This window comes from Podarcis melisellensis, assembly GCF_964234715.1.
Source record: "Podarcis melisellensis genome assembly, chromosome: 12".
NCBI lineage: Eukaryota > Metazoa > Chordata > Lepidosauria > Squamata > Lacertidae > Podarcis > Podarcis melisellensis.
Window position 1 is genome coordinate 52,133,756 of NC_138544.1, and position 22,808 is coordinate 52,156,563.

Below are 22,808 nucleotides of genomic sequence, written 5' to 3' on the forward strand. Positions count from 1 at the left end.
TCGGCCAGGCTCCCTCCTGGGCCAATTTAAAGGGCACCCAAACTATTCAGCGTTAATTCCCTGGGATGGAGGGAAAGCAATTCTGCAGTCCCATTTCCAGCACACAGCGACCAGATCAGAATGGTACACCATTCCTCCTTAATCGCCTGCAGCTGTCTTGATAGAAGATGCCATAATAAACGCTACGATCACTGTATCCACTTCTCATCTTACTGCGGCTCAATGCTTTTTTATTATTTTTATTATTGAACAGGAACTGCTGTAGTCAAAATGGGATCCCCATTCCTCCTTTGCCTCTGAACTGCCCCTTCTCCAAATATTAGTGGCCAGTTATAAATAATATTTTAATTGGCTAGTGGGCCACTACCCCAGCAGTTTTCAAAACTGTGTCACTTGAAGACACTTCTCAATTGCCAAGAGCTGTCCAGGCAAAGGGCTGACAAACTTGCACCAGAGTAAAACTACATTTGTAGTGGTCAGGACTGGAGATTAGTAGAACAGGAACTTGTGACCATATCTCATTGGGCTAAGAGAGAAAAATAATAGAGTACTTTGCCTTCTAAAAAATGCTTTTCAAACAATAAATGCTGTTCCTTGCAGTGTAGCAGGTGGGCAGACGGGTTAGTCGAAAGCAATGGTTTAAGAGCCAATGTCTCTTTTCAATAAAGAGATTTAAGCAGATGGGAGTCATTCAATCTACTTTTTCGGACGGTTACCTTATAAAATCATAAACCTGCAACTTCAGGGCAAACCATGAGATAAAGCAAATAACTTTGAAGAAGACCTCCTTCCACATACTTGTACTGTGGCTACATATATCCAATAGGGCTGGGTGATATATCATCCAAAACTGGTTTGAAGTCTGTAACCATTTCATCATTTTTACCATGGCAACGTATCAAGACCTATCACCGAGAAAGTATCTTTCAACTGAAATTAAGACGTTTTCATTTTTTAATGACGGATCTCGTACAGATTCTATATCATATCCTAGTATGTTAACAAACTAGGGCTCTGCTTATTGTGTTTCTAAATGCCACAGAAACCCAGCATATCCTTCAGGGATTTCAAGTTTTATGCCATTCTGAAGATACAGGAGCAGGTTAATCAGATTTGCGACATTTTGCCAAGGCTCTCCAATATCTCACACTTTTCCTTAGATGTAGGATAAAATCCTTCCACAACTCCCCCCCCCCCCGCCGCAAAAAGCAACAATTATCACTAAAGGTATTGCACACTGTGTGGACTTTTCAATGAGTCAAACGACACTGGGGTGTTATTTTATGTCAATTTCTCCTCAACTTTGGTCCCAAGAACTGCACGCCTCTTGTAAAGTTTCCATATTTCAGCTGACAGTGACACAAATCTCTCCCTCTGTCTTGTCACAACATATGTGTCATTGTGCCACACTGTTAAGAAATAATATGAGTCGCATTATTTCTTAACAGTATGTGACTGGAAGAATCGCACACTGATTTGTGTTGGGGGCGGGAAGGAAATCCTGAAGAAATTTCTCAACGAGAAATTTAGTTCTCTCAACGAGTTGCTTTCCGTATGCGCAGAAGAGAAATTGCTTCTCTGTAAATGTTTTCCAGGACTGGCCCTCAACTCACTCCCCGCTTCTCTACAATCCTCATCTAGCCCTCTGCCCTTAATTTTTGAAAGGGCGGAAATTTCATCTCTCAGGCTGAAGGCCCTTCCGCCCCATCCAAGATGGCTGCCGCCATTTTATAGCCATGACTTCAGAGAAAGAGGACAATAAAACGCCACATGACCTCTCTCTTTCTCTAGCTTCGCTGTCGGTATTACTCAAATTCCTGTCCATGATTCTAGGCCAGCTTTTCCCAACCTGGCACCCTTCAGATGTTGTCGAACTATAATTCCCATGCTGGCTGGGACTGAGGGGGGTTGGAGTCCAACAACGTCCAAACGGCGCCATGTTGAGGAAGGCTCTCTTCTAGACGTTTCCCTTCGTATTTCCTACTATGCTCACCCACTTCCATTAAGTGGAGTTTCAAAATATCAAACACACACTTCATGGTAACCATAGTTTAAAACCATCAGGGCCAGAAGCCTTTGATACGGAAGGGGGGGGCATGTCTTCTTCACCTTCTTCTTCGCTACAATATATCCATTTATTTCCAATTGTCAATGTCAAAAGGGACTAAAATCTATAAAATTCATAGAAAATCAATGTGCCAATTTGCTCAATTTCTCTAGGACTCCATGACACCTCCCCTGTCCTCCATAATCCCTCAAGCAAGGTGTCAAGACCCTAATCCTGTCAAATCACTCTGCCAGGCCTTTTCTCCGGGCAATGGCAGGTGGCAGACTATGCGTACATGGACCATTGTCTTCTCATCACAGGTACTCAGGATGTGCTTATCTGCGCATATCTCCAGCTCTGCATATTCCTCCCTCCCTCCTCCATATGTTAATCCTGTGTAACCCAACCTCTTCTTAACGTATTCATGATGTAACTGGGATGTATTTTGCACTGTATTCTGGGACATGGAGGGAAGTTTCAAAAGTTCATGTCACCCCTTTCTCGCTGTTCAATCTCGCCTTGAACCTGTTGCGCAATAAACTTGGATCTTCTGCAGCTTGCTCCTGTCTCCGGCTGAGCTCATTTTCCTCCGCAGGGACCCGCGGACTTAGTCCGACGAGCTGGGTGGCAGAGCAGCCTCGCACCCAGATTTTACCATAACACCTTGAAGTATTTTTAATAAACATATTGCTTTATTTTTGCTGAGTTGATTCCATAAGCTCTTCAACAGTCCACTCTTAATTATGGGTTATTTAAGCCATGTTATTTAAGATGTGTAAACACGATACATGTCTTTACAGTCCTCCTCAAAGGATCTTGGGAACCCCTCAGATCTATAATTTCCAGCACCCCCTAAACTACAGTTCTTTGAGGGTTATTTGAGGGGGGTGCGCTTTAACTGTGCCTTAAATGTATGGTGTATAGGCAGCCTAAGAAACTGTTAATATGGCTGCTTTTTAAAATAGAAATCACCTCGCCCTGAGGAGCGCAGAGAAAAAGCAGAAGCTTCCTAGTGAGCTGCCATCACCCAGCTCCCAAGAGTGGCTCCTGCCTTCCCCAATTTCCACCACAGAAGCTTTTGAAGAGCTCTCTTTGCCCTGAGGGAATAGAAGAAACAGATACCGGCTTCGTTTAAAAACAAAAACATTTGTCTTTTCTATTTGACATTCTTGTAACAATGACCATCAATAAACCTCTTTGTAAGGTCCACGTGAAAAGCAGAATAAAAAGCTTATGAAACAATATGGCTATTCTAATGGCACCTTTGTGGGGTGTTATTAATATGCCAGCATATATTGCACAGTTTTCTTTATTGCTCATAGCCAGTGCATTATGTACTTTTCTTGACGGGGGGAACCGACTCTTTCCAAAAGCAATTTGCCAGCATATGAGCTAATAATTTTCCTGGCCTGTCACAAGCCGCAAAATGTTTGGGTTTGTTTGGTACACAAGTCTTTCAAAATATGATGCAAGAGTTCTTGCGCCTAATTTCCTTTACTAGATTCAGCTGTTGTACATCAATCCTGTTATTTTTTTCATTAGCGATTCTTCTCTTCCAAACAATGCTAGTTTTCCTGGTTCTTCCGACTAGTCAAATACATTGCTGTAGGAAAATAAGAGCAGCTCTGTTAGATTCAACTTTGCTGAATGCCCTGAGTTCTAGTATTATAAGAGGAAGAGGAAAATTATACCCTATCTGCTTTCTCTACACCCATGAATCATTTTTTACACCTCTATCATGTCCCCTGCTTTACTTGTCTTCTTTCCAAACTCCAAACTTTCCTCAGCACTGCCTCCCTAGCTTCCATCCTATTTTGTTTTTTTGAAAACAAAAAAACTGCCTCCCTAGCTTCCATCCTATTTTGTTTTTTTGAAAAACAAAACAACATGCCTGACAACATTTTTTTTAAAAAAATGCAATTACACCTAATGATTTTGGTCATTAAACCACCAGTTGAAGTATTAATAACCTAGCAGGTTAAGGAAGGGGAGAGATTAAATAAACCCATCAGATATAATAACTACCGTATTTCCTGAATGGACAACGTATTGCAAAGAAACATATAAGCAAAGACTTGCATGGAAGGAAGGCAATTCTGCTCATAGAATTGTCTCCACAAGTCTCCAAAGGTTGCAAACCCTTACACTGCATAGCAGATATTAAATATATTAATATAGATTTCACTTTACATCAAATAAGAACAAGCAGAAGGAAAGGGGTAATATATTAGTTCAAGCTTACTCACTAACTCCCGCCTCTAATGTGCAGGTTTCGGAAGTATCAGTCAATGAAGTTCTTCTCTGTATTCCCTTGTGCAATAGCCTCAATTTGATTAATTGATCAGAGAGCTGAACCATTTCCTCTTCACATCTCCCAATTGCTCCTTGAATTCCAGAGAGATAGCTGTGCTAGTCTGCAGCAATTTAGGCCTGATTCAAATGATGCTCTTACCCGATGGCTCCTCCACAGCAAGAAAAAATGAATAATAGAATAACAGAATTGTAGAGTCAGAAGAGACCCAAAGATCCTTCCCCCACCAATGCAGGAATCACAGCTAAATAATCCCTGACAGATGGCAATCAAACCTCTTCTTGGACACCTCCAAGGAAGGAGGGCCTATGGCCATCCGCGGAAGTCTGTTCCACCGTCAAGCAGCTCCTACCGTCAGAAAGTTCTGTACAGTGGTACCCTAATTCTCAAACTTAATCCGTTCCTGAAGTCCATTCCAAAACCAAAGCGTTCCAAAACCAAGGCATGCTTTCCCATAGAAAGTAATGCAAAATGGATTAATCTGTTCCAGACTTTTAAAAACAACCCCTAAAACAGCAACTTAACATGACTTTTACTATCTAACAAGACCACTGGTCCATAAAATGAAAGCAATAAACAATGTACTGCAGTCACACAATCAATCAATCAATCAATCAATAGCTGAACTGGGTTCCGCACAGTCACAAAAACAAAAGAGCCACAAAAACACAAAATAAATGGAAAAAATAGACAGACCTCAGTGTAACAACCAAAACGGTAGTGTGGCACTCAAACTGGAAGTGTAACACTCAAAACGGAGCATGTTCAGCTTCCAAAAAACGTTCGCAAACCGGAACACTTACTTCCAGGTTTGCAGTGTTTGGGTTCCAACTTGTTTTGAGTACCAAGGCGTTTGAGAGCCAAGGTACCACTGTAGTTGGAACCCCCTTTCTTGTAATTTGAATCCATTGCTTCAGGTCCTACCTCTGGAGCAGCAGAAAACAAACTTGCTCCATTTCCCATGTGACAGCCCTTTAGACATTTGAAGGTGGCTACAATATCACCTTTCAGTCTTCTCTTCTCCGGGCTAAACATACCCACCTCCCTTCTCCACATGCCTAAGACTTATGTACCCTCCCTCTGCTTCCCAACTACCCAACATGCTGCTCCACCATGATGCTACAGGCTTAATGTATCAATAGGACACACAAAATCCACCATGCGCAGGCCCAGGATGATTCCCAGATATCAATCTGCTGTTCAGGCTCACGTACGTTGGGTTTTCACACAATGCTCTATACAAAAGTGGGACAGGACCACTGGGGCAAAAAAGATCATTTTGTGGGTGTGAGCAACAAGAGTATCGTTGCATTTTGGCCAAAAGCAAGGCTAAAAAATGTGTATTTAGCTCATGGGCATCCCATAAGCCACTGTAAGGACAAGATATTGGACTAGATCAGCCTCTAGACTGGTCTAGCAGGGTTCTCCTTAGGTTCTAGGTCAGTCTAAAGGTACAGTTTACTTTATTTTTTTAAAAAAATGATATTTATTAAGATTTCAATAAAAAAGGTTACAAAAATGATAATAAGAAAAAACAGAAAAAAGAAACAAGAAATACAAAATACAGAAAAAATAAAAGCAGTTAAAAATAAATCCCTCTTTCTATGTCTTACAATTCATTTACTTGTTTTCATGACTTCCTCACACCTCCCTTTTTTGTATTCCAGTTTGAATGGTTAATTCAGCAAATCCTTTCTCTCTTTGTTTTATCTTAGTTCTTTATCTTAACATATTATAACATTATATTTTCATCTATTATCAATCCGTTTTTACATATTCCTTTTTAACCTTATGTCAGGGAACTGACATCTAAAGCGCCGCAGGTGCAAAGGCTCCCTGAGGTTGAGAGAGCAGTAGCAGCGGAAGAGGGAACCAGTAGAGGGCGAGCAAGAACTCCAAGGGAAAGTGAGTCGGAGGGATGGCTCAGAGACGCTTCAAGCGAAACCAGTGGGGAGGTCTCAGGACCTCCTATAGGGACACCCACACCTCGACGGAAACTGTCACGCCGAGAGGCCAGACGACGTGTTTCCGTTAAGGAGCTTTTATGTTGGAAACGTTTCCGAAAGCAGCCACTTTCGGATTCTACTAGTGATTGACGCAGCCATGCTGGAGGGGCTCCGTCACAGGCAGAGGTTTGAAAACCTGATCAAACTCTGAGGGACTTGCATTTTACGCACAAGCAGCTCATCGTCCCATCACAGCAATCCGAAAGTCACCGAAAGCCAGCTTGTGCAGAGAGAAGCATCATGAGCAACCCAGCCGGAACCGGGGGTGCAGGAGCAGCTGGAGGGGGTCCAAGCCTGGAAGAAAGGTACAGAGCGTTGGAGATCCAGTTGGCGCTGCAAACGGCGAGGCTTGAGGAGAGGAGGGCTCAGGATGCAGAAAAGGGAAAGGAGAAAACCACCCCACTCGCCAGAAAGGTACCAGGATTGGTGCAGAAATTCGGGGGGGATCCCAGGAACTATCATGCCTTTAGAACAGAGATGCAATACGCTCTAAACTTGCAGTTTGATGACTTCCCCGACGAGGAATCGCGAGTGGCGTATGTGATTGGCCATCTCGAATCCGGGGCGAAAGATTGGGTTAGACCCCTGATGGCAGCGAATAATGAGATCTTAAAGGACACGAGGAAGTTTTTTCGTGCCATGGACCTGATGTTTTCCAGCGATATTGAGCAGGGGGTGGTGCGAAGGCAGTTAATGGCTTGCCAGCAAGGAAGCAGATCTGTCCGTGAGTACTGGACTGAATTTACTATGCTGATTCATAAATTGGGGTGGGACCTATCGGCGGAGCCCATCCAAATGCTTTTCGAAGAGGGGCTTTCTTCAACCGTCAAAGATGAGCTTTCCCGGGGGCCCAGGGCGGAGTCTATGGACCAATTAACCAAATCTGCGCTGGCCATAGGAGCGCGCCAGGAGGCGAGGGCTTTGGAAAGGCGGGAAGGGAAAGGAGACCGTTGGAGGGAGTTCCGCATTCCAGACATTCCAGAGCCATCTTTCCCGCCGGCAGAGCCGATGGAAGTTGGAACAGCGCGGGCGCGCGCAGTTTCAAATCCCAGTGAAGGGCGGAAGAAGGAGGGAAAGAGCGCCAAGAGATGTTATCTCTGCCAACAGCCAGGGCACTTTGCCAGAGTCTGCCCACAAAGAAAGGAATGGCAAGGGATGGCAGGAGCTGTTGGGGGAAAGGAAGAGGAAAGCAAGGAGCAAGTAAAAGCCAACGCCTGGCTGCCACCGTCGGGGCACAGCAGCCAGGCCAAAGAGCAATGAAAGTGCCCATGCCAGAACCTCCCAGACCTGCTTTAGTGATAGAGGTGTTACTAGAACTGCCAAACGGACACCCACTAAAGGTCAAGGCGCTTTTGGATTCAGGCAGCTCCTGTAATTTCATGAGTAAGGAGTTTGCAGCTGAGCACCAGATACAGACCATCCCTTTAAGTAACCCCTTGCAGGTGACTACGATTGACGGCAGAGAGCTGTTGGGGGGAGAAGTTAGCCAACAGACTGTCCCGATGATAATGAGAGTGGCAAGGCACACCGAACAGATAGCGTTTAATGTGGCCATCCTGGGAGGAGCGCCCATCATTTTGGGGATGAGCTGGCTGGCGCTACACGATCCGCTAGTGGGCTGGCATCAGAGGGTGGTCTCCTTTGGGTCAGCGCATTGCCTAGAACACTGCAAGGAGGGGAAGGTCTCGGGAGGAGACAGAGTCACCCTAGCGGGGATGGAAGTGATGGGCAAAGGGAAGGTGCCCCCGCAATACGCAGATCTGAGCAACGTATTCAGCGAAAGGGAAGCAGACAAACTGCCACCGCATAGACCCTTTGACTGTCAAATCAACCTACTCCCAGGGGCCCAACTCCCAGTAGGCAAGCTGTACGCCATGTCAGACAGGGAGATGCAGGAGCTGAGGGAGTTCATTGACAAAAACTTGAAGCGAGGTTTCATCAGAGAGTCCCGAGCGGTGGGGGGCAGCCCAGTGTTTTTTGTGGACAAAAAGAACACAGACAAACCGAGACTGGTGTGTGACTTCAGGGCCCTCAATGCAGTGTCGGAGCCCCTGGCTTTCCCTATGCCCCGAATTGACGACATTTTGACCAGAGTAAGGAAGGGAAAGATTTTTACAAAACTGGACCTGCGGGGGGCGTACAATCTGATACGCATAAGGAAGGGAGATGAATGGAAGACCACCATGTTTACCCCTTTGGGAGCCTTTGAATACCTCGTTATGCCCTTCGGTCTACAAGGGGGCTCCGCCTGTTTTCAAGCTTTTATAAACCACGTTCTGGGACCTTTGCTCTACAAGAACTGTGTGGCCTTTTTAGACGACGTGTTGGTGTATTCGGAAGATGAGGAACAGCATGTGAGGGACGTTCGAGAAGTGTTGGGCAGGCTGCAAGCCAACCAGCTGTGGGTGAAACTGGAGAAGTGCCAGTTTCATACCAAGGAGGTGGAATTCCTGGGGTACCGCTTGTCAGACAAGGGATTGGCCATGGATCCAGGCAAGGTTCAAGCGGTACTGGAATGGAAGACACCGAAGACCAAGAAGGACGTGCAAAGATTCTTGGGGTTTGGGAACTTTTATCGGAAGTTCATCAAGAACTTTGCCCACTTGACGGCGCCCATCACCGACTGCCTCAGCAGCAAGAAGAAATTTGTTTGGACGGTGGAGGCGGATCGAGCCTTTGAAGAACTGAAAAGGGCTTTCGCCTCGGAAGAACAACTTCTGCATGTGGATTTACAAAAACCCATGAGAGTGGAAACAGATGCATCCGACCGGGCTATAGGGGCGGTCCTTCTTCAACCGGGGAGGAGTGCGTCGGAGTGGAGACCGTGTGCATTCTTCTCGCGGAAACTGAATAAGTCCGAGAGGAATTACACGGTGTATGACAGGGAACTACTTGCCATTCACGAAGCATTCCGGAGGTGGAGACATTTATTAATTGGGGCACAACACAAGGTGCAAGTGTGCACCGACCACAAAAATTTAGAGTATTGGAGAACAGCTCGAGTGCTCAACCAACGACAAGTGAGATGGGCACAGGAATTCTCCAAATTTAACTTTGAGATTTGTTATGTGCCAGGCCCAGAAAACGTCAGGGCGGATGCGCTCTCACGCAAACCAGAATATTGGGAAGGGGAGGAGGTGATCGAAGAGAGACATGTCATCCCGGAGGACCGCTGGGTGTGTGGGGCGGCGCTGGTGGGGCAACGGGAACTGGTGGAGGAAACGGAAAATGATGAATATGCCCAGGATAAGCTCAGAGGTCTCAGGGGGGAGGGCGAGAGCCCCGGAGGTTTTGAGGAAAGAAATGGGGCATTGTATTACAAAGGGGCACTGTATATACCCGAAGGTGAATTGAGGGGGAGAGTACTCAAGCAGTTGCATGATAGCCCCACGGCGGGACATTTTGGGCAACACAAAACCATGTGGTTGGTTACCAGGGAATTTTGGTGGCCTAAGGTGAGGGAAGATGTAAGGGAGTATGTAAGAGGGTGTGACCAATGTCAGCGAGCCAAAGGGGAAAGAAGGGCGCCGGCAGGGTTATTAGAACCTTTACCCACACCAGAACGGCCTTGGGAAGCGATATCAATAGATTTTATGACGGATCTGCCAAGGTCCAAGGGGAAAACAGCCATCATGGTAGTAGTAGACCTGTTAACTAAGATGTGCCATTTTGTAGCATGCTCACATGCAGTCACAGCGGAAGAAACGGCGAAGTTGTTTGTGGAACATATCTTTAGGTTGCACGGGGCTCCCTCGAGGGTGATCTCAGATCGAGGCAAACAATTTACTTCCAGGTTCTGGAGGAAGCTCATGAGCTTGCTACACGTGGAAGTTAATTTTTCAACTGCCCGGCACCCTGAAACCAACGGGCAGGCGGAAAGGGCAAATGGCATTCTTCAACAATATCTTAGGTGTTATGTCAATGACAGAGAGAACGATTGGGTCGAAAAGTTGGCGTTGGCAGAATTTGCCTACAATAATGCGGAGAATGTGTCCACAGGGATGAGTCCCTTTTTGGCTAATTACGGGTGTCACCCCAGGGCATTTCCAGGGGAAGGAGGGGAGAGATGGAGCGTTCCAGCGGCTGAACATTTTGTAGAAGAGATGGAAGCCATCCATCAGCAGCTCCAGCTCAACTTAGAAAGGGCCAAGGCACAATATAAGAAGCAGGCAGACAAGAACAGAAGGGAAGGTGAAACCATAAGGGTGGGGGATCAAGTGTGGTTGTCAACCCAAGGGTTGCCGTTCAAAGGGGGTTGTAAGAAACTGAGGCCCAGAAGATTGGGACCCTTTGAGGTGATTCAGCAGGTCAACCCGGTAGCTTTCAAACTCCGATTACCCAACCACATGAAATTGCACCCAGTGTTCCACAGGTCGTTACTGTCACCATACAGGGGGGGACGTGAAGGGGAGCACGTCAGGGGACCAGCCTTGGAAGAGAGGGAACGCCGCAACCATGTAGCGGAAATCCTCGATTCCAGGTGGAAGGGTAATCAGGTGGAGTATTTGGTGGCGTGGGAAGGGGAACCGGAGTCAGAAAACACCTGGGTAAGTGCAGAGGAAGTCAATGACGAGGTTTTAACAGAAACGTTCCACCAAAGGTTCCCGAGGAAACCTCAGCCTATAGCAAGGTTTAGGAGGGAGTATTTCGGCACCACCGATGAGGAAGAGGAAATGGAAGGGTTCGCGGAGTCGGAGTTGGAAGATGGAGTGGACTCTGATGACGAAGAGTACCTAGAGAGTAGGAACAGCAACAAGTGGAAGGAAGTGTTCGCGACGTCGGAAGATGAGGGAGGTTCTTTCAGGGGTTTTACCTCCTCACCGCCAGTAGGAGAGGAGACGGGAGGGGGTGAAGGGGGCCCTGGAGGGGAGGTGGATGTCAGGGAACTGACATCTAAAGCGCCGCAGGTGCAAAGGCTCCCTGAGGTTGAGAGAGCAGTAGCAGCGGAAGAGGGAACCAGTAGAGGGCGAGCAAGAACTCCAAGGGAAAGTGAGTCGGAGGGATGGCTCAGAGACGCTTCAAGCGAAACCAGTGGGGAGGTCTCAGGACCTCCTATAGGGACACCCACACCTCGACGGAAACTGTCACGCCGAGAGGCCAGACGACGTGTTTCCGTTAAGGAGCTTTTATGTTGGAAACGTTTCCGAAAGCAGCCACTTTCGGATTCTACTAGTGATTGACGCAGCCATGCTGGAGGGGCTCCGTCACAGGCAGAGGTTTGAAAACCTGATCAAACTCTGAGGGACTTGCATTTTACGCACAAGCAGCTCATCGTCCCATCACACCTTATTACTAAAACCGCTTCGTTTTGTTCCGACATCATTTTAACATTCATTAATTTTACAGTGTTTCTGTAAATAATCTTTAAATTTCTTCCAATCTTCTTCCGCCGACTCTTCTCCCTGGTCTCCGATTCTGCCAGTCATTTCCGCCAATTCCATATAGTCCATTAATTTCATCTGCCATTCTTCCAGGGTGGGTAAATCTTGTGTCTTCCAATACTTTGCAATTAGTATTCTTGCTGCTGTTGTAGCAACAGCAGCAAGAATATTATTGGCCCAAAATGTAAGGGTACAGTTTAAACTCTAAAGGAACATGAAACAATGGCCACATTAAAGCTAAGCAAGCCTGTGTTTTGCCAGCACCTTGTTGAGTGACTACCTGGGAACCCCATGTCGTATTTGCTTCCATGGCAAAAGGGAGACATCATATAAATGTCAGCAAATACAATGGAATCTTGGACTTGAAAGCATAAGCCTGCTGATTTTAGCTATAGAGTAAGGCTTCTTATATTTTTGGCATAAGCTGATGAGTGAGAATCTCAACCAAACATGGCGGCCAATTTGATATGCTGTACAAAACATGAATGAGTGTGCCTCGATTCTTGGTAGAGACTCTGCATGCCAACCGCACCAACTCATTAATACAAAGGCAGCAACAGTATGACAAGGAAGAATTCTGTGAGAGTGTGAAATACGTAGGCAGGGGCAATCTGGTAAGCATTATCCACGTGGAGCTGCGTCCAACAGTGTCACTCAGCAGACAGTGCGGCTTCTGTTAGCATATAGGGAGGGAAACCTTCTCAACTATGTGGTGATAAGAGTTTATTGGTTTATTTGTTTCCGTCTTGACTTTTATTATCATTTCCCTTTGTAATTGCAGCCTGTATAGTGGTAGCACAATATGTGAGATTAGTAACAGCAAATTTGATACGGGAGTGGTATTCTCATATTTGGTTGGTGGCCCTTATGTAAAAACTTGTCAATTGAGGGAAAGGAAGAGTTCACGGAGGGGAAAAGTCTTATGTGAAATGGTTTAGTTTTATTAAATATTTTTCGGTCAAAGAGGGTGATTGGCTTCCTCCATCAACTCGTACTGCTTTATTATTACAGGCTGGCTGAGTTAATTATTTTCCCTTCTTGTTATGCTTGGCTAGTTAATTACATAAAAGACAGCTCCTTTTATTGCTTCGCGGAGTGTTTATTTGTTCCTGTGTTTACGTATTGTATCTTTGCGGGAGATTTTCTGCTGTCTGCTTGTTTTGGTCTTACGTTTGCTGTAACCAAGTGTATAGGTGTATATGCTCCGGGTTTTTGTTGTCTGTATTTCTTTGATATGGAAAGCCTTAACAAACTGCTCCTAAAAAACAAAACAAAAAAGGTACTTTGTGGCGAGAAAAGAAGAAGACGAAAACATACATGGGAGCACAGTAGCTACTGGCCATGATGATTAATAATAATAATAATGATTTTTATTTATACCCCGCCCTCCCCAGCCAAGGCCAGGCTCAGGGTGGCTAACAAGCAATAATAAAAACAAGTTGAATGCATACAACTTAAAAACAAAATTAAAATACAAATTAAAATATTGAAACATTAAAATATTAAAATGTAGCCTCGTCACAGGAGGAGAAGGAAAAGAAAAAAGAGAGAGAGGGAGGGAATCAAATTGGCTCCAAGCCAAAGGCCAGGAGGAACAACTCTGTCTTACAGGCCCTGCGGAAAGAAATCAGATCCTGCAGGGCCCTGGTCTCATGAGGCAGAGCATTCCACCAGGCCGGAGCCAGTGTTGAAAAGCCCCTGGCTCTGGCTGAAGCTAATCTAACTTCCTTAGGGCCCGGGACCACTAGGGTGTTGCTATTTATGGACCTTGAGGCTCTCCATGGGGCATACTGGGAGAGGCGGTCCCGTAGGTACGAGGGTCCTAGGCCGTGAAGGGCTTTGAAGGTCAAAAGCAGCACCTTAAATCTGACCCTGTACTCCACTGTGAGCCAGTGCAGCTGGAAAAGCACTGGGTGAATATGCTCCCATGGCAGAGACCCCGTGAGGAGCCTCGATGCAACATTCTGCACCCGCTGGAGTTTCTGGGACAGCTTCAAGGGCAGCCCCGCGTAGAGCAAATTACAGTAGTCAAGCCTGGAAGTGACCGTCGCATGGATCACTGTGGCCAGGTCGGGGCGGAAAAGGTAAGGGACCAACTGCCTGATGCGGCGAAGGTGGAAATATGTTGCCTTGGCTGTTGCTGTAACCTGCGCCTCCATGGAAAGGGAGGCATCAAGGATTACACCCAAACTCTTAACGGAAGGCAAAACCTCCTGGCTCAAAAGCAGTGTATCTCTTAAATACTGGGAGCTGGGGAGGTTATTGCTTTCATATCCTGGTTGTGGGCTTCCCCGATGCACCTAACCAGCCACCGTGAGGAACAGAAGGCTGGTGCAAATTGACATTCTTGTGTCCATTTACAGCAGAGATTTGCTGTAAGGACATTGAAAGAAGGGAAACGACTCCATGGAGAATGCTGAAATGCATATGCAGAGATCACCCAGTTAGAGATGCAGCATACAGAACGCACACATCTGGTACTGAAGCTGCTACATCAAGAGGCAACTTTACTCGTTGAGTAACTGAAGGAAACAAGCCTTGATCAAAGAAGATTAAGCAACACAAAGCCACAAATCTCATGACAGTAGCTGAACATTGTTAGTCACTGAATTTAAAAAAATAATAATGTTAATGTTTTATGTCCTTTTAATTGGCACGAATAGCTGTCTTGATTTCAAGAAAGCAAACAAAAGAATGCCAGGTCATAAAATCCTTGCAATTTTCTTGGGGATAAAGCATGGAAAGTCTCTGCTGCTCCAGCAACTGGCATCCTTGGTTGCTCGACTGCAAGGCACTCCATAGGCAAAGCATCAATATGGTTGAGGTGGTGCAGTAGCTAAAAACGTCCCTCCCAGCTCCATTCCCAGGCAAGACAGTTCCACCTCAGGCTACAGCTGGTCTGGCTATTCTGGCTGGCACCAGAGCAGCTCAGGCACCTTGCTTCCCTCCCTTGCAATACTTCATTGAGCCCTGATTCTGGAAACCTTAAAGCAAAGCAGCCCTGACTTCACCACAAAGGAGAAATATGAACCCAACTAAAATGCAGTGTTACATATCCAGAGCTGTGCTCACAAGTTTCAAGTGCCAAAGCAAAGTAATAATTCTACCTGTGATGTAAACTTAAATTCTGCAAATTTATTTGTGGAGGCCTCCCAGAGCGGCTGGGGGAACCCAGCCAGATGGGTGGGGTACAAAGTAGTAGTAGTAGTAGTAGTAGTAGTAGTAGTAGTAGTAGAATGTGCCCTTTTATTTAAAATGCATTTCTGGGTTATCTGTGGGGCATAGGAATTCATTCCTCCCCCCCCCCCAAAAAAAATATATACCGTATTTTTCGCTCTATAAGACTCACTTTTTCCCTCCTAAAAAGTGAGGGGAAATGTGTGTGCGTCTTATGGAGCGAATGCAGGCTGTGCAGCTATCCCAGAAACCAGATCAGCAAGAGGGATCGCTGCTTTCGCTGCACAGCAATCCCTCTTGCTGTTCTGGCTTCTGGGATTCAGAATATTTTTTTTTCTTGTTTTCCTCCTCCAAAAACTAGGTGCGTCTTATGGTCTGGTGCGTCTTATAGAGCAAAAAATACGGTAGTCCGGCCCCCCACAAGGTCTGAGGGACAGTGGACCGGCCCCCTGCTGAAAAGGTTTGCTGACCCCCTGCACTAAATCATACAGGGAAAGGAATACAATCCAGGCTATAATCTTTGCCTCCACCAACAGCTGCTGTCTTCACAAGCAGAGGATCTCCAATCTAAGTCCACAGAGACGCTGCAGCTGTTAGTCACTCCAGGCTAATCCCAGATCATGACACAGATATAATGCATACCTTGTAAATGGAATGAATCAGACCCGTGCTGAGTAATAGATTTTTTCCTCTTTTGGACCCTAGATAAAGCAAGGACATTTCACAAGGGGATTTCCTCTCGCTCTCTCTCTTTATAGCATTCAGCAAACAGCGGTGGCAGGATGGCACAATGCCCACTAGAGTAACTCCAGAGTTTTCCGTGGGTGGTTTTCAGGCAAAGAATCAGCATGAGGAAGTGTTTTTTTAACCCAAAAAAGGAGGGGAGGGGAGAAACCACAAAGTAGTTTCCTAGTAATAGTGTTTTGCATCAATGTGATTCGGAGCAGCAACATTTGCAGTTTGCCAACTTAAAGATAGCCGTTTCTCCATTCGCATACTCCAATATGACAACTCAAAGAGCCCCCCCCCCAAAAAGAAACTATTGGTGGTTAGATATACTGTACAAGCTACAGGACATGGATGGAAAGGGGGCGGGAAGTGGTGAGTGGGTAGAGTGAAAGTGGTTTTCTTCCCCCCCCCCAAAAAAAAAACCTGAGCATAACAAAAAGACAGTGGAGGGGAAAATAAACACAACACCCAGGAATGCGGGTTTCCTAGAAAATTCTGAATAGCAAAACTGGTAATTTCTAGAACTGTGGTTCTCAAGCCATTGAGCTTCAGAACAAAAGATTGCTTGTGCCACACTGAGTTTTTTATTGATAAGAAATACATTGGAAAACAAAAAATGTGAGTTTCTAACACTGTCTCCTGCCACACCCTTTGAGAACCACTTGCCTCAGAGTGTTATCCAATTCAGCCAGGTTATTTTACTTGTCAAAGCAAAACCATTTGGATTGCGTAATACAGTATTTCCAATTAGCATCCATTCATTGTTACTAACAAATTTACAAAATGGAAAAAGACCTGGGATTTTTTCTGCCCTATCTCACCCGCAAGATCCATGACCTCTCACCTTCCCTCCTATGAATTACACGAGTTCGTTGCAGAGCTTTTAGTCACAGCCTGCAATGGTTGAGTATTTCAGTGCTTTCAGGAATTCGAGGGTCAAGAGGGGAGGGGGGAGAAGGTAAGAAGGACGAAAATAAGAACAAGCCCATTCTTCTCGCCCAATTGTCAACATGTGTTTTAACACGCAGTCCAAAATCCTGAAGCAATCTTTGAAAACCAGCAGCCAGTTGCAAGGGAGACAGTCTACAGGAGAAATAAATTAATATGATTCTTCCCCTACTAATTATTTCATTACCCTTCATTACATAAAAAAGAGCAAACACACACCAAAATAATCAGTCCTGATTCAGACTCCTTATCCCCACTATGTAACCAACATGACAAATGTTTAAACGGAGAAATGTTTGTATACCTCTGCGATTCCAACCTATGCATTTTGCTATAGCTGAAGGACGCCATCGCTGGATTCTGTATGGGGTCAGAGCTTGCCCATGGGGGGGGGATATGCCTGAAAATTTACCTAGCTACTTATTTGTCTGACCCATTTATGAGGACCTAAGAGCAGCCTTGTCCAGAGATTTAAATCTATCAGCTGAAAGACCGATGGGGCACTTGACTAACTTTTCTTAGGGGACACACTTCTGAAAAGGCGACCTGCTTTGCCTTCAGAGCAGCATTTTATATATATTGCATTTAAATTTCATAACTAATATCTCTATTCTTTTCCTATTTTGTAATGTTTCATATATTTCTCCTTACAAAACTTATTGTAGTCCAACTAGCATAATTTGTTGATTACAATTGCTCTTCAAATAGTTCATATACTTCTTCCAGTCTTCTGTAAATCTCTGGTCCTGCAGGTTTCGAATCCTTCCTGTCATTTTATCCAATTCTGCGTAGTCCATTAATTTTATCTGCCATTCTTCTTTCGTCAGAATTTCTTCTTGCTTCTGTTTCTGGGCTAACAATACTCTTGCCCCTGTTGTTGCATATAAAAACAATTTGACATCCTGCCTATTAATAGCCTGACCTGTAATACCAAGTAAAAATGCTTCTGGTTTTTTAAAAAATGTATATTTCAACATCTTTTTCATCTCGTTATAAATCATTTCCCAGAAGTTCTTTACCAGAGCAGCATTTTTAAGGAGGGAAATTTGTGGGGACGACAAGTCAAATTCTTCAGTGGAACAATTTTCTATTTGACAGAATGCCCAGTTTTAATCACAATTTTAACTGGGTAATAGTACATTTTGCTTTGTTTCGCGCATCTTGTTTTGTAATGGCTTCAGCTACACAAATAAAATTAAAGGAAACTAAAGCTATGGTTTTCCCAGTAGTGATGTATGGAAGTGAGAGCTGGACCATAAAGAAGGCTGATCGCCAAAGAATTGATGCTTTTGAATTATGGTGCTGGAGGAGACTCTTGAGAGTCCCATGGACTGCAAGAAGATCAAACCTATCCATTCTGAAGGAAATCAGCCCTGAGTGCTCACTGGAAGGACAGATCGTGAAGCTGAGGTTCCAATACTTTGGCCACATCGTGAGAAGAGAAGATTCCCTGGAAAAGACCCTGTTGCTGGGAAAGATGAAGGGCACAAGGAGAAGGGGACGACAGAGGACGAGATGGTTGGACAGTGTTCTCAAAGCTACCAGCATGAGTTTGACCAAACTGTGGGAGGCAGTGGAAGACAGGAGTGCCTGGCGTGCTCTGGTCCATGGGGTCACAAAGAGTCGGACACGACTAAACGACTAAACAACAGCAACAACAACAACAAAGGAAATAGGACCCAACTTAGCAGCAACCACTTACGACCAAACTACACATTACATGGGACATGCAAGCTGCCACCAGCTGAGGCATCTTCAGTAATACTTAGCTGAAGCAGCCAAGCCATCCAATCTCAATCAGGGTCTCCCTGCCTCCCGCTCCACTTCATTTGACCCCCCTTGAAGGCAGTGGAGAAGCAGAGCATTGGCATCACACTGTACGCCTTTCCTAACCAGTGATGGCATCATAAAGCTCAGCATCTTTGCATCAGACACTGGCTCCAGGGGACTTGGTCCCTTTTCATACTGTGAAGCTGTCTGTGCAAGCCTGCAACATTCATGTCAGAGACCAACTATGCTTAAACAGAAGCAGACCTCTTCGGCAGGTTTGTGCTCCTACTTCCCTATTACAGTACGGACAGCATTTGATCCAAAGCAATTTCCAGAAGAGCAGTATCTTGTCTTGTCTGGCTCCAAGTTTTCTCAACCTAACTCACAGACATGGTGCAGCTGTCCAACGCGGATCTGGGAACGAAGGCGTTTGAAAGCTGCTGGAAAAGGAACATTTAAGTGCCCTTTTCCCTTCTTCTAAAATTTGAACCTATGGGTTCTTTTTCCTCTTCCTCCCCCCACCCCACCGCGCCTCTTAAATGAGTCATGTTACTTGTGATTGCTGTAGAAGCCAGACAAAGGGCACCAGCCCTATTCACCTGCTGCTGCCTCCACTAAAAATAAACAGCATGGATTGGACAGCAGGCGCACACATGCAAACTCCAGACCATCACCTGAGGAACAGGACAGACAGATAGCAGAGCAACGGTCTCAGTGGTGGAGTTTGACCTTTAAGTGACTCATTTGCTTATGAGAGCCTGCCAGGGCTGACACCCCAACACTCAGCCACGATGCGCATGGGAGCTTTTTCTGAATGATGAAAACGGGACAGTTAACTTGTCAAACTACTAGCCCAACTGAATGTGACACAATTCCTTATCTCTAAGGTATTGATCACATAAACATGGCAGCCAGGAGAGAGTTTGCAGTCACTCACTATTTCGCAGGGGAAAGAGACAAAGGGGGTGCCATAGGACAGTCTACTGAGGAACCGACCAGCAATATCAGAAGGCTAAGCCCTGAATTCAGAAATCTTCAAAGGAGAGACCGTGTCACCAGTATTTCCCAAGAGGCAATTCTTCCACAGCTATGATGCATAACAGCAGCTACCATAGTCCAAAAAACCAATAGGTGGGCTTGGAATGCCCCATCTGTCCTCAAGATACCTCCAAGAAATGTAAAGAATCATAGAATCATAGAGTTGGAAGAGACCACAAGGGCCATCGAGTCCAACCCCCTGCCAAGCAGGAAACACCACCAGAGCATTCCTGACATATGGTTGTCAAGCCTCTGCTTAAAGACCTCCAAAGAAGGAGACTCCACCACACTCCTTGGCAGCAAATTCCACTGTCGAACAGCTCTTACTGTCAGGAAGTTCTTCCTAATGTTTAGGTGGAATCTTCTTTCTTGTAGTTTGGATCCATTGCTCCGTGTCCGCTTCTCTGGAGCAGCAGAAAACAACCTTTCTCCCTCCTCTATGTGACATCCTTTTATATATTTGAACATGGCTATCATATCACCCCTTCACCTCCTCTTCTCCAGGCTAAACATGCCCAGCTCCCTTAGCCGTTCCTCATAAGGCATCGTTTCCAGGCCTTTGACCATTTTGGTTGCCCTCCTCTGGACACGTTCCAGTTTGTCAGTGTCCTTCTTGAACTGTGGTGCCCAGAACTGGACACAGTACTCCAGGTGAGGTCTGACCAGAGCAGAATACAGTGGCACTATTACTTCCCTCCAACACTACCATGGATGAAGACTCTCGCAACGAGAGTGGTTCCATCCCTGGCCTTTCCTGGAAAGCCATCTTCTAGGACAAGCATAGTCAACAGAATACTCCCCAGATGTTGAAAGACTCCAACTTCCATCAACCTCAGCCAGCAATGGCCAGGAATTATAAGAGTTGCAGTCCAACAATATCTGGAGAGCGCTATGTTGGCTACCCATGCTCACGAGCCTAATGTGCTTGCTACACACTGCTCTCATGGGCCTTCCATTGTCTTCACTTCCCATCTCCTCTGCCTTCACATTCTACTGGATTTTTGCATGCACCCTCTTGCAGCACCATTCATCACCATCACCCTGTCTATTCCCTTCTGGCCCTGTAATCAGCTACCATCCCCATACTTCACCCTGCTGCGTCTTTCCCAGAGATCTCACCAAAGTGCCTGTTGATTCTCTTGGACCTCTCAGTGGCTTTTGATACCATCAATCACAGTATCTGTGGTTGCCTGGTTTGGGGCCCAGTGGCCCTACATGGAAATGATGGTGCTCTCACTTAGATGGTTGACTCAAGAAATTATTACTCTGGGGGAATATTGCCTTGACCTATCTCAGTTATGCCATGGGGTTCAACAGGGCTCCATTTTATCCCCCGGGCTACCTAACACCTACATGAAACCACTGGGAGAGGTCACCGAGGGGTGGGGGCTGGTGTGTCACCAATATGCGGGTGACACCCAGCTCTATATCTCCTTTGCATCTAATCCATGTAACTCAGTGGGTGTTCTGAACCACAGCTTTGGCATGGCAATGGAATGAATGACAGCCAGTGAATGGAGCCTCAATCCTGGGCAAGGCAGAGGAGCTGTTAGTGCAGCCTTTGCCAAGTTGATCTCAAGAAGCGGAACTAGTGGGTGGTTCATCTGCTCATTTCATGGTTAGCATTCTGCTCCATCCATCCAAAGGAGGAGGTTTGACAACTGGAGGTGCTATTCGATTCAGCACAGTCACTTTCATCAGCTTTGGCAGACAGGCCAACTGCAACTTTAGTTGGGCAGAGATAGCCTTACAACGGTTAATGAGGTTCTGGTAACCTCCTAGTGAGGTTATTACAGCAGCAGAGTGATATGCATGGGGCTGCCTTTGAAAATGGGTCTGGAAACTTCAACAGGCCTAGAGTGTGGGGCACCAGGGTTATCGTAATTGGGGCTGGCAGGTATGATCACATCACACCAGGCACCGTGACCTGCACTGGCTTTCAGTCAGGGATATGGGACGGAAAAATCTCACGGGGAAAATTCCATCTTATATGTTCATTTGTAACAAAGAAGAGATGCCAACTGCAAATAAAAAAAATGCCGTATTTTTCACTCTATAAGACGCACGAGACCACAAGATGCACCTAGTTTTTGGAGGAGGAAAACAAGGAAAAAATATTCTGAATCTCAGAAGCCAGAACAGCAAGCGGGATCGCTGAGCAGTGAAAGCAGCGATCGCTCTTGCTGTTCTGACTTCTGGGATAGCTGTGCAGCCTACATTCACTCCATAAGACACACACACATTTCCCCTTACTTTTTAGGAGGGAAAAGGTGAGTCTTATAGAGCAAAAAATATGGTAGGCAAGCAGGGCAGTTTCAGAAAAGTTCGGCTTTTTAAAACAACGCAAGTGGAACGAACACGCTGAATCAGATCACTCTGGTGGGCATTGTAACATTTTCCAATGCAAACTGAAAATGTTGATAAAAATTCACAGGAGAATTTTACAATTCACAGTTTTCTGGAAAACCCACACCGCTGCTTTCCAAGCCCAATTCAAAGCACCCTTAAAGCCCTCAACAGCTTATGACTAGCTTGGATCATTTCCAGTCAGGTATCCCTCTCTGGCCCTTAAGAATAGATCTTCAGCAGAGGTGCTTCTCCAGGTTTCCATCCTAATGAGTCAAGGTGAGAGGTCACCAGGAGGTGGGCCTTTTGCAGTGTTGGCACCCCAGTTGCATATTATTTTTCTTAGAGAGGCTCATCCGATACTTCTGTTATGGTCTTTCCAGTGCCAACTAAACATCTGTTTTTTGGTTTTTTTAAAAAATCCCATAACTTTTAATTATATAGTTTTGAGGAGGGGACATTTCAGATCATTGGGACTGATCCATGCTGGGCTTCAGTATGCTTTTATAAATTTTTTTTAGATTGCTTTGTGCCCAATCACTTTTTTAGACTGACTTTGCTGATTATGATAAAACCAGAGAACTTGGTTGATGAGCAGTACAGAGGTGTCACAAATACATAGCAAACTTCCTTGGACTTGGGACTGGGGCTTCCTTTAGCTTTCGGCACCAACTCTATGGACCCAAAATCCATTCCAAGGTCACAAACACTGATGTCCTCCCAATGAACTCGCACCCCAAGGCGGGGAAGAAGAGTCACCACACAAGAGTAGGTGTCAGGATGAAGGGCGACAAACACTGTTTCAGCAATGCGTTATAAATTTGCAAGGCTGCACCAACACTAAAATGCTTACTTTGCAAGCCCACAATGACTTCCACAATGCAACAGACCCCCAAATCTCCAGCAGCTAACATCTCCTAAAGAGTTTTGACCTCTTCCTGAGCTTCACAGATGCACCTCCGAGCGCTGAAATGCAAGAGCGTCTGTTACAGCAAACTAAAGATGCAAAGAGGAAATATAAAAAATGAAGATTCTATTGTGCACCCTGTATTTCC

The 22,808-nt window shown here is 45.6% G+C and overlaps 1 protein-coding gene across 3 annotated transcripts in view; it reads right to left on the reverse strand.

Annotated features, from left to right (window-relative positions):
• The window catches only part of OXSR1 (oxidative stress responsive kinase 1), an 87,514-nt gene that overhangs the window by 62,480 nt on the left and 2,226 nt on the right, over positions 1 to 22,808 (reverse strand). The window contains exon 1 of one of the 3 annotated variants that reach the window (XM_081882478.1): positions 1,776 to 2,018. The exons of 1 other annotated variant lie outside the window; for it this stretch is intronic. Coding sequence is in view for 1 of the 2 variants with exons in the window: in XM_081882476.1 (XP_081738602.1) it covers positions 799 to 889 (91 nt within the window). In the remaining variant the exon portion in view is untranslated. Of the gene's footprint in view, positions 1 to 798; positions 905 to 1,775; positions 2,019 to 22,808 lie in introns of those variants that run through there. One more of the 3 variants, XM_081882476.1, reaches the window with a different exon arrangement.